The following is a 12,749-nucleotide window of genomic DNA, read 5'->3' on the forward strand; positions in this document are numbered from 1 at the left end:
CGCTTAATCAATTCACCGTAACACATGCGGTTATCGTGCGGTTTGTAAATGTCATTAGCGTACTTTCCGTCTGAGAGTCTGCATAATTAAAAAGTTATTGGTATTGATGGATAACCGTGATTGTTTTTCATCCCAATAATGGTGAAATGGAATTTCCATACCAGTTTTATCTCCTGGTGGTAAAAGGCTGCCGTCTTGCATGATGTCACGTTCACTGCCTTCTTTCAGTGGAAATAGCAGCTGCTTCATTCTGATGCTAATTTTCCTTCTGTGTACTGAACGGCCACATTGACAGCGTTGTAACCAAACAGTAGAAGAAGAAGAAATATTGTCGTCGTTAAAGGCGCATGGTGACAAGTGTCCAGCGAGGATTAAGCTGTTAGTTCACGTGACAGCGGGGGCCTCACGCCATTTTATTATGCATTATTGAGGAGCACAGCGGTTCGTAATCCTCAGTCGCTCAATGCCTGGAGGGTCTTTTATGTATTTTTTTTTCTACTAAAGCGTATGTGGGGGATTATCGATTAGACATGGCTGACTGCCGCCTTGACTCTGTCCTCGCCATCCCCACCGCCGCAACAACTCGTATTGGCCACGGAGCTCAGCGACGTTTACACATTGGCCGCCTTTTGTGTTGCCTCTGTTTAGGTAATAATGTTGTGGAACAAGAAGACGAGGGAAATACTCTTTTATAAAGCATGCAGAACACGGCACCGCCTGGTATCGATGAGTACTGTGTTGGAAGCAATGTTTGCCTGACCAGTTGCAGTCTGTCATTTTAGTTTAATTTTAGTCAAATTCTGAGTGTCTGTCAGTCATAAGCCCTGATTACATTCTCGACAAACAACAGGATTTTACCACCTTTTCCCCCCAATTATATTGCCTTGTGATACGTAACGGGGGCGGGACATTACCTGTGGAAAAGATAGTGTTCCTATTTCAGGATAGTTTGTGGCGCTTCATATTTTTCTCCCACCCTGTTGTCTTGTCAGCAATGGCTGCATGGGCATAGCGGCTTGGTTTAAACTGGTTTTGTGGGACGTTAGAGGCGTGGTTTTCCTTTATGTAAATCAAATTCCAAATTTGAGTCAGTCCGTTTTGAGGCGTATGAGGCAAGTCACAATCTTGATGACTTTAGACTCGATTTGATCGATTTGATCGATCAAAGACTTGCAGCTTGATTTGGACTTTTGCATCAATGACTCAGGAATGTTATTACCTGACCTGTAAGGACTGGAAAATTAGGGCTTCAGATTTCACTCCAATGATTTGAGACTTGACGTCTTTACTTGGGGTTCCAACTTTGGTCTGGTCTGACCACCATCCTGATTGGAGAGTTAGCTGCTCATGAGGCACTTAGAGACAGTATCAGAACCATGACAGAGCCGATTGAATGGAAAGGAACTAGTCCCACACCTAATACTAGTACTTCTCCCACAAAGTTTTCATCACAACTTGCTTAAGAGCAGCTTCCGAGAAAATCCAAGAAGATTCTCAGGACGATATTGGACAGTGAGGCCCATTGACTTGAACGGTACAACTGTAAATGACATTTATGGTGCCCCCTATGGGTTGTGGTAACAGTGCTTTGGAGTTTGGAGTTTTATAATCATTCGACAAATTGTCAATGGCTCATAGATCATTACACAGGTCTCATCTCATTTAAAACAATCTCATTTTATTTTGATAAAATGAAGTAAAGATGGATGGATAGATGGATGGATGGATGGATGGATGGATGCATGGATGGATGGATGGATGCATGGATAGAGGGATGCATGGATGGATGGATGGATGCATGGATAGATGGATGCATGGATGGATGCATGAATGGATGGATGGATGGATGCATGAATGGGTGGAAGGATAGATGGATGGATGCATGGGTGGATGCATGAATAGATGGACGGATGATGGATGCATGGATGGATGGAAGGATGGATGGATGGATGGAAGCATGGATGGATGAATGCATGAATGGATGGAAGGATGGATGGATGCATGGATGGATGGATGGATGCATGAATGGATGGAAGGATATATGGATGGATGGATGGATGCATGGGTGGATGCATGAATAGATGGAAGGATGGATGCATGGATGGATGGATGCATGGGTGGATACATGAATAGATGCAAGGATGGATGCATGATGCATGGATGGAAGGAGAGATGGATGGATGATGCATGGATGGATGGATGCATGGATGGATGTATGCATGGATGGATGGATGCATGAATGGATGGAAGGATGGATGGATAGATGTATAGATGCAAAATCCAACCTTGAATAAAAATATACAGTGCAAGTGTTCAGGAAATTGCGGAGGAAGGAAGGAGATCAATGGATTACTGTGCTGGTTAGCTCATGTATTCAAGATATGGAATGATACTGTTTTCCATCAAAGTGGCATCTGTTTATTTGACAGATTTTGCCGTTTTTGCTTAGAAATAATATTTACATCTTGAAAATATTGAAGCTGCACTTCTTTGTCTGTCGAGAAATATCTTAGAACATCAGGTGATTGAATATCTTGTGAAAAAGAAGCTAAAGTACAACTTGAAACAACAAAGTTGCCTTTTTGGCTTTTTCGGCTGGTCTCTTCTACTCGCCAGCAGGGTCGTCCCTGAACACAATCCAACAGTATACCCTGTGCTCATCGCTAACTTCTCCACACTTCCATGGAAATAAATCCATAAGGGCTTTGTTTGCCACCAGCTGCTTATAATGATCTGCCTCGTAGTTTCCAACAAACTCTGATGCAATGAAAACATTTGATGTCAGAATTCATATGAAGCCATATGGACATGAATGTATTGGAATGAGCGAGCAGGCTTTCCAATAGAACTGCTTGCTTGTAGACGCTCTACTTTCTGATAAACTAGCCTTGTTGCCTATTTGGCATACATTTCCTATTTTCACCCAAAACTGCCTCTTGGAAACGATAGACAATCTGTACTTCTAACTTTCTTTTTCTTTCTTAGCCACCTACACTAAGACTCCGGAAGGATTTGGCTTGTAGACCAGCGATAGTTGCTAAACCATGCCAACATTGGTGCTTGTTTTTCAACCAATCTTGCTCAAATTTGACATGCATGTGCTTTGTATTGTAAAACGCTGTGTGCCCGGAGAGGGAGGGCCAAGTCTGTGTGAAAGTCGTCATCATCTCCTGTGTGCCACCCAGTCATTTTCCCTGAGTCACATGGGAAGTGTTGCGCAAGTCTGGTTGTGCTAGGTGAGTGTGTGTCTCGAAGGCCTCAGAGAAGTTACTCAAGTGACAAAGCACTGAGTTATTAGACTGCATCATGTCTAAAACACCCTAAAGTTACAGTGGGTTTTTCAGCTGTGTGAGAAATTTCAAGTCAGCGCATTTGTCAGGAAAATAATAGCGCAGATGACGTTCGGATTCATTTTACGATGAGTACAAGACCTGCTGTGACAAACGTTATTATAATATCTATTTCTAACCCCTTTAGCCTGAAATACAATCACAATCTGTGTTGTTTATTTACATCTATATGTAAAGCAGTGTGTGGCCTATAATTGGATCCACTAGCTTTGTGTTGGTGATTCTCCATGAATTATTGCTGAGCTGGCAGCTCCTCACAAAGCTACACAGGGAGGATACACACACACACACACACACACACACATAATGTACTGTAGGAAGCATCTCCAGGTCACCCGATCCTCTTCCTTATTCAGGCTCTGGTAGCTTGAAAACACGTCTCAGGACACGTTCTCCGAGCGGTAGAAAAAACAAAGACGCTTTCCATCTCCAGAGGCGGCCATGTTCACGGCGAGCACGATTGACCTTTAAAGAAAACAACCTTCATCAGTCAGGAAGTCCACGTGATCACGCAGGAGTGAAATCAGGTTTATATTTACTACTTCAGGCCATTTTTACATTCATGCTGAGTCCTCTGCATCAGTATGGATCCCTTACATCATCAATCAATCACCATGCGTGCTTAGGAGCATGCATTACACACCTCCAGTGTATGCTAATGTCTCATACTCATGTCAAAACTCCTTCATATTGTACTTGTACTGCTTATTGCCGCTCATCATGAATATTTATTCAAACTTGATTCACAAGGAAAAATACATCTCTTGGTATGCATGTATTTATTTTTAAATATTGATATTACCTCTGGGGGATTTTTTATATGTATGTATGTACAGTGTCTTCAATTTTTATTCATTCATTCATTTTCTACCGCTTATGCTCACGAGGGTCTCGGGGGTGCCGGATCCTATCCCAGCTGTCTTGGGGAGAGAGGCAGGGTCCACCCTGGACTGGTGGCCAGCCAATCACAGGGCACATATAGACAAACAACCATTCCCACCCACATTCATACCTATGGACAATTTGGAGTAGCCAATTAACCTAGCATGTTTTTGGAATCGTGGAGGAAACCGGTGTACCTGGAGAAAACGCACGCATGCAAACTCCACACAGAGATGGCCGAGGGTGGAATCGAACTCAGGTCTCCTGTGCGCTAACCACTCGTCCGCCGCAGAGTTATTTTTTATCGTTTAATGTGTTTTAATGTTTTAATTCTCAAATATTAATAATCCACGTATTCATGTTTGTATATGGAGTATTACACATATTAAATATTTGTATATATTACATTCACATATTAAATGTATTCTCATACTTACATTTTTAGTAGTTATTTATTTCAAGCAGTTAAATTTTCTTTTTGATATTTGAATGCAATTATATTTCTATCATCATATATTATGTTCAAATATATATTTACTTATTTTTTATTATATGATATATGTTTAGTATATGTTTATTAGCATTTTAAGCTGCTTTTTTAAATAAATCATCTTTTAAGTGCCCAAAAATTCTCAATTTTACATCTTCAGAGACGTACAGCAAAGGCACCTTCTTGAATATTCCGCTAACCGGTGTGTGTGTGTGTTTGTGTGTGTGTGTGTATGAGATTATACCCTGATAGTGTTTCTCCTACGTGAGTGTTATAATTGCCGATGCGCTATCCGCGCTGTTAAGGTGTCCTTCTATCAGTCTCCACTTTAATGGAGGCATCACAGTCTGGTACGCCATTTAAGATGGTGGATAAAGACCAAAAAAAAAACAAAGCATGTGAATGGGGCTCTTTGGGTAAAAGGTAAGATTAATATAATTGATTTTTTGTTTTTTGTACAATGTCAGCCTTTTGCAGTATTTTCTCATACCATTAGTGATTTTTTTCTTGCAACTTTTTTTTTGTACAACTTTTTTTCATCTCGCAAAATTGCAACTTGTAACTTGTAAAATTAGTATTTCTTCCTGTAAAATTGCATTTTTTGTCTTTTCCCATACAGAGATCAACTTTCTCTTAAAATGTCTTTAAATTAACATAATTTCTGGTAAAATGTTCCAATTTTTTACCCCATGAAATTGCGGTATGTTCCCATTTTTCACATAAAAATTGCGACTTCCACCACCAAAATTGCTACTTATTTCTTGTAAAATTAGGAGTTGCAGTATATTTGTAAAATGTCATTTGGGGGGCATTTTCTCCTAATATTATTGTCTTGTAAAGTTGAAATCATTTGTGGTAATACTTTACAATTTTAACATGAAATTGATGTCTTTTCTCATGCAAATTGGAACTTTCTCGTAAATGTTCTTAAAATGACCATCATTTCTGGTAAGATTTTTTTGACATTCTTACTTTTCCCTTGTCTCATTTTTTTCGTTAAAACTCTTGACTTCCACCACCAAAATGAAAATGTATTTTTTGTAAAATTATCAATTCTTCTTGTAAGATTGCATGTTGTTATCTTGGAGAATGACGTCATTTTTGTTTAGTTTTTTTTGGTACCGCTGGTGAAATTTTGAATTTTTCTGGACATTCCAACATTTTCCTCAGTAAAAATGCCCAATTTTTCTTGACATCGCTTCTAAAATTGCAGTGTTTCCTCATTGGAACTGACTTTTTCTCAAGACAATTGTAACTTTTGCCACAAAAGTTGTAGCTTATTTCTATAAAATGATGGTGGCTTTTTTCTGTAATTTTTTCATCTGGTAAATTTGCAACAGGTTTCTTAACATTCCAACTTTTTCTTGTGAAAATTGCGTCTTTTGTATCACAAAATTGCAAGTATGACTTTTGTGATATTAAGATTTTGTTCTGGCAACATTATTTGTCTTTTTTGTTATCATATTCCAACATTAGTCTTGTAAAATAAAAATAATAACTATAAAAAGAGTATAAAATAGTTGACAAGGTTTCTTTTCAGTAAAGTGCAGCTCGTCTTTGCCTCTTCTGTTATTTGACCCATTCAGGTAAATGGCCAAGCGGGTTTTCAAGCCCTGGCTTCTCCTTCTCTGGCACAGTCGGGCGCCACGGCCCCTGCAAGGCTCCGTACAGGAGATCCTATTACAAATGTATTTTTCTGCTTTCTATCCATGGTCGTTGTTAGTCAACACGATGACAGTCAAAACTGTTTCTGATGTCTCCGTCCCCCCAGAGAGTGTTTGCCAGTGGTATCCATGTAATGTTATTTTAATGGCATCACAGAATATTGCTTCAACCACCAAGAGTCCTTTAAAGCTTCTATGATTCTCTTCAGCATTTTTCTAATGAGATGACCCCCCCCCCCCATGCAGCGCAATGGAGCACAGTGTTATTAAGAAGAAGAGCATTAGTTTCATCCATCCGTTCTCGCCGCACCTCCGCTGCCATTAGGAAAGACGTCAGCGTGCGACACGGCTCGCCGGTGCAGTTCGGGATAATGAAACCCGCATGTTCGTTAATGAAGCTCAATTAATGGCATGATGACAAAGAACAAAGTGAGTCCCCTCACAGGGCGCCGCCCCCCACCCCCCGATGACATTTAAAAGTAAAGATACATGTCGTTCAAAGGAGCGTAGACCGCACAAAAGACTTGATTTGACTTTGGTCTTTGGGCTGGCTGAGCTTATATTAAAATGCTTAATGGCTTCCATTAACTTCAACCCATTCAACCATCATAGCACTTGGCGTACCCGGGGTTATTATGGGGGGCGGAGGCAACGATAGGTGAGGAAGGAAGCCAATAAAGTCGGCATTTTGGGCAAAAATACTACAAAAGCTGACTGTTTATGCATATTGCAATACTGAGTACCACCTCAAAATGGCGCCTTACTCAGGCTACACTCACGGCGAACAGCGAGACTGAAATCTGATTAAAGTGCTACCTGAAAATATGTTTTTGTTAACCTTCATTTCTGCTTAGAAGTCAGATTTTCGGGAGGTGTAATTCCATGTGAAACCCCAAATGTTTGCCTTTCTGAGGTTGCACTGCATTAACTGCATTACGTCTGCATTAGACAAGATGAATTAGTAATAAAATATATATTGCTGGCTGGAAAATATCTTTTAGCCCTGGTTTCAGGTATTTAATCATGTAGGTAGTAAAACTTCAAATGTGAATCTTTGTAAGGCTGCACTCACACTGTACTGCCTGGACCATGAAAGGTCTAAAGTATAAATGTGGACCGGAATTCCTGTTTTGTTTGGGATGTAATTCCCACAATCCCAAAACCCCCAAAATGTTTACCTTTGTTAGGCTGCACTCACGCTGCACTGCATTAACGGAAGTATAGACAAGGTGAATTAGTAATAAAATATATATTGACCGGAATTTCTGTTGAGAAGTCAAATTTAGTCGGGTAATTAAAAAGTAAAACTCCACACGTAGCTTTGTAAGGCTGCACTCACGCTGCACTGCAGGAGCAAGAGTCGTAATGAAATATAGCGTTCTATCTAAAAATGTGTTTTACATTCATTTCAGGTATTTCTTTTTTTATGTCAAGTACGTCTAACCTTGTAAGGCTGCACTCCATTAAGTGAAGTCTAAACAAGTACAAATGGTTTGGGTCCCATCGACTCCGCAGTCGCGTCCTGGTGGTGCTCACAAGTATCGTGGGTGTGTATGACCACCTTCAATGAAGCCGGCGAGTGACTAAGGGGGGCAGGGTTGGTGGGTGCGGGAGGCCCACGGAGGGGCACGAGGCGTGTGCGGGCAACAAGGGTGAAAATGAGAAAATGTTTTGGCGTTTTGGCAGTGCTCAGGCGTTACCTGGCTGTGACAGCGCTTGTCTGTCAACAGCTGAGGCTTGTCACAGCCGCAATGTCCCGCCGCGTTCATTCATGCGTACGCACACACACACACACACACACATATGCCCTCTCTAGTTCCTCTTACCTTACCGCCCAAAGGCTCCAACAAAATGATCAATTATGAATCTTTTGTATTAAAAAAGCCTCATTTTGTTGTGTTCTTTGTTTGGGCGACAGAACCGAGTCGGTGGCGGAGAAGATGCTGACCAACTGGTTCGCCTTCCTGCTGCACAGGTTCCTCAAGGTCAGTCAGGACACACGCCGTGTCCGTCTTTGGCAAATCAATCAGCGTCTCCATTTAAATGTGTCTTTTTGTCTTATTAGCTTTGCAATGTTATCATCATCAAACATTTATTTATTAGATAGATCTATCTATCTATCTATCTATCTATCTATCTATCTATCTATCTATCTATCTATCTATCTATCTATCTATCTATCTCAAAATAGGCTTACGCACCTATAATTTATAGTTTTTTTTAAATAATATAATATTTGTTGTCCCTGACCAAATATGTGGCCCCCCCCCACTACATTGTCAAGGCGTAGAAAGCCGTTCAATTATTAAAGAAGCAATCCTGCCAGCTATTTGCTTATTTGATGGAGAAATCAAACCCGCCACATCCCCTTAAAAATGAAACGTCTTCATGGTTTATGAATGAGGTTTGTTTTGCATCACACGGCGTGATTCACTGTCGCCAAAAGGCCTTTTTGCGCTTCAAACCGAATGAAGGTTGGCTCTGACGCGCCCCCTTGTGTGCGTTGGCAGGAGTGCGCCGGCGAGCCCCTGTTCATGCTGTACTGCGCCATCAAGCAGCAGATGGAGAAAGGACCCATCGACGCCATCACCGGGGAGGCACGCTACTCCCTGAGCGAGGACAAGCTCATACGACAGCAGATCGAGTACAAAACGCTGGTACGCTCCAACAAACGCTTGTTGACGTGGTGTCATTGCAGGGAACATTTCTACCAGCGGGGGCGCCATCGAAGTACCTCATTCATCCCCATGGGGGGGAATTCATTTGACAGACATAGCTGTGTTATTTCTTTACCATCCCACCAGCTTCACATTGGACCAGAGTGGACCCCACACACATACACACACACACACACACACACACCATGTGACATGATGATGCTGTGATTGCGCCGTCTGGAAATGCGCCTCATTATCTACTAATGCCCCGACAGAGCTGGAAATTGCTGTTTCTACCCAAGGTGTGAAATTTGATTTTGGGGACGGGCGGCGAGAGCGGAAGTGGTTTTTCCAGGCGCCGACGCTGCTAATAACCACGAAGCCGGCAGTCTGGACGCTGCTCGCCAACCTTCATGCTACCTTCACACTGCCGGAACAATCACACACTCACCTCCAGTTTGACAGCAAATATGGAAAATACGCGCTTAAAAACGGCCGAGTGGTTAGCACACAGGCCTCCTGGGTTTGATTCCACCCTCTGTCATCTCTGTGTGGAGTTAGCATGTTCTCCCCGTGCATGCGTGGGTTTTCTCCGGGTACTCCGGTTTCCTCCCACAATTCCTCCCAAATTGTCCATAGGTATGAATGTGAGTGTGAATGGTTGTTTGTCTATATGTGCCCTGTGATTGGCTGGCCACGAGTCCAGGGTGTACCCCGCCTCTCGGCCCAAGACAGCTGGGATAGACCCTCGTGAGGATAAGCGGTAGAAAATGAATGAATGAACTCGCTTAAAAACACCAATGAACTTCAAGGAGCAGTGAAGGTGATTCACTTATTCTTAAGTGTAAAAAGAAGCTAATCTCACAATACAGTACGACACAAAATGCATGCTTTTGGTTGTTGTATGTATTTAATGTGCTTCTATCTCACTCTAAAGTGTCTTGGAGTATCTTGACTTTTTATTATTATTGTTATTATTATTATTATTATTATTCACCACTGTTCCATGTTTTGGCCATTTGTGGATAATGGCTCTCACTGTGGATGGCTGGAGTCCCAAAGCTTTAGAGATGGCTTTCTAACCTTTTCCACACTGATAGATCTCGATTCATCGCAGTGATTGAACATTTTGCATTGGGTTGTGTTGTCACACCAATATTGCATCTGTTGGTGATCAGGAAGATGAAAGTGGGACAAACATGCAAACCAATGAGAAATCCAGAAAGACTTTTCCACTGAATGCTTGACTCCATAACTGATATATGATTTACCAACGCACGCCAGAGAATAAGAAAACATCACACATGGTCCCCTCAACGCTGGACAGATACCGTCATGAGTCAACCTCCAGAGAAGACGAAGGTTGCTCATCTGATGGTACTCCATTTTTCCTCTTTGATGCTGCAGATCCTAAACTGCGTGAACCCGGACAACGAAAACAGTCCGGAGATTCCGGTGAAAGTGCTCAACTGTGACACCATCACACAAGTGAAAGAGAAGATCCTGGATGCCGTCTACAAGAACATGCCCTACTCGCAGCGCCCCCGTGCCGTGGACATGGACCTCGGTACGTTGACGTTCATGCCAGCACGCCGTGGTTCATCTCCCAGTGTCGGTGAACCAGGAAGTTGAGTTGTGTTTATTCTCATGTCAGAGTGGCGCCAAGGACGTTTGGCCCGTGTGGTGCTGCAGGACGAAGACATCACCACCAAGATAGAAAACGACTGGAAGAGACTTAACACGCTGCTGCACTACCAGGTGAGTCCCTTCATGGATTGGTTGGGAATACGGTCGGCCAAATGTGGTCGTTGTCATCCCAGGACAGCTGGCGATATTGATGATGTATTGATACTGTACTGTACCGTGAGTGATACAATATTGATATCCTGAACAGATGATCAATAACGGGAGAGCCTGATGAAACATAACAAATAGTCTATATTCCACCATTATTGGCGCCATGACGCGTCTTACTCCACGATCCCCACCACTTGTCACTTAGAAAGAGTAGCATACTAGCGTAGCATCACAAATGTTGGGCTCATGCTACTCCAGACATCATCAAACGTCTGAATAGCAAAACGCTGCTGTTGTCTGGCTTTTTAAACGAGCGTTCTTCATCCTGCCCCGCATGGCTCCCTGCTGAGCGTTCATCCCGCATGAAGCCCGCCAGCGTTATTGCCTCCAAGCCGTAAGGGCCCCTGTGTTATTGTCGACTTTTTATTTCACTTATTGCCCGGGCTCGCCAGCCGCTCACGCCCGCATCGCCTTTGCGGAGACGAGCGAAGTTGTACACCAAATAATAAAATACTTGAAAGGCACATTTGGGGGATGCAGACTCCGGTTGGAGTGTTTGCTAATACTCCGCCGCTGCACGGTCCGACCTATTAAAATTCATATCACAGCATCCCGTTAAACCCCCCCAACCCCACAGGCTGTTGGTTTACATAACCTGCTTCTGCACACCTTCACAGTGAAAGCGCTAATGCATATATTTGCATTGAGATGGCCGTCTTAGACAAGCACGTGTGCCACGCAGGTTCCACCTGCTGGTACTCGGGAACAGCAGCCGCATTCATAAGTGGATATTTTCTACCTCTGCTCAGAAGGGAGATATATTTATATGTATTTATTTTTATCTCTTATATTTATATATAAGACACAACTCAGCTCCATCTCAGCTGTCAGAGATGCATTTTAGCAGTATCATCCTTTTTTTTTGTTGATTTATTTAGCTAATATCCCAAATATTATATAATCTCTTTTTGTAATATTAGGTCTGTAGTCCCGCCCATAATATTGACACTTTTTCCTGAACCTCTGTTAGGACGTGATGTTTCAACTCTACGCTACTTGGGATTTTTCCTCATAATATTAGACGTTTATTCATTTATGTCACATGGCTTTTTCTCTTCATATCTGGACTTCTTTGGAGATCATAGCTGTTTTTTTCAGTTTATTGGCTTTTTCATTTCCCACAGATTTATTTGGGTGAATTTTCTTTCTGTAAGATTCTGATGTTATTGCCGTAATATTGGAATTCATTCCCATCATATTTTTTCAGTTTCTGCTATTGTTGTCGTTTTAAATTGCGACTAAAACAACATCTTTTTGTCTCATCATATTGAATAGAATAGTCCTTTATTGTCATTGTAACTGTAAATTGTGATGCTATCCTCATAAAATTCCAACTTTTTTCCCATAATATTACAATGTTATATTTGTAAAACTGCAACTATTTTTTTTTTAGTATTTTGACAAAAATTCTGGCAGTTTTTTTCCATTTCAGCTGATGTTTTTATTATTTTTAATTTTCCAACTATTTTAACTTTCTTTTTGTACATTTTCTTTATGTGGCATTATTCCCACAATATTTTGACTTTATTCCCATAGTATTATTGTTTTTTCACTAACATTATTATTTTCTAAAAAATGTCATACAATTAGGACTTGAAAAAATACATGCCTATACCTGTTGTCATACATTTTTAAATGATCACCTTTCTCATTAAATTGTAACTTTTTCTTGCTAAACTATGTCACACCATGTCACAATATTTTCTGATGTTATTTTTTTCTTGTTTAATTATGCGTGAGCCAAATAACAAACATCTGCAGGCCACACGTAGGACCCCCGTGGTCTGACAAGCCATCTTGGAGGAATTCCTTGGAGGCTAGCACGTAGTATGTGGGATTTCCAATGTAA

General features: G+C 41.5%; 1 protein-coding gene across 2 annotated transcripts in view; it reads left to right on the top strand.

Annotated features, from left to right (window-relative positions):
• The window catches only part of LOC131104841 (plexin-A2-like), a 183,470-nt gene that overhangs the window by 161,175 nt on the left and 9,546 nt on the right, over nucleotides 1-12,749 (top strand). For both annotated transcript variants that reach the window (XM_058052404.2, XM_058052407.2), the window contains exons 23-26: nucleotides 8,305-8,371; nucleotides 8,897-9,043; nucleotides 10,451-10,610; nucleotides 10,698-10,801. In XM_058052404.2, the coding sequence (XP_057908387.2) occupies nucleotides 8,305-8,371; nucleotides 8,897-9,043; nucleotides 10,451-10,610; nucleotides 10,698-10,801 (478 nt within the window). The remainder of the gene's footprint in view (nucleotides 1-8,304; nucleotides 8,372-8,896; nucleotides 9,044-10,450; nucleotides 10,611-10,697; nucleotides 10,802-12,749) is intronic.

This window comes from Doryrhamphus excisus, linkage group LG15, assembly GCF_037039965.1.
Source record: "Doryrhamphus excisus strain RoL-2023G ecotype Guam linkage group LG15, RoL_Dexc_Guam_v1.1, whole genome shotgun sequence".
Taxonomy (NCBI): Eukaryota; Metazoa; Chordata; class Actinopteri; order Syngnathiformes; family Syngnathidae; genus Doryrhamphus; species Doryrhamphus excisus.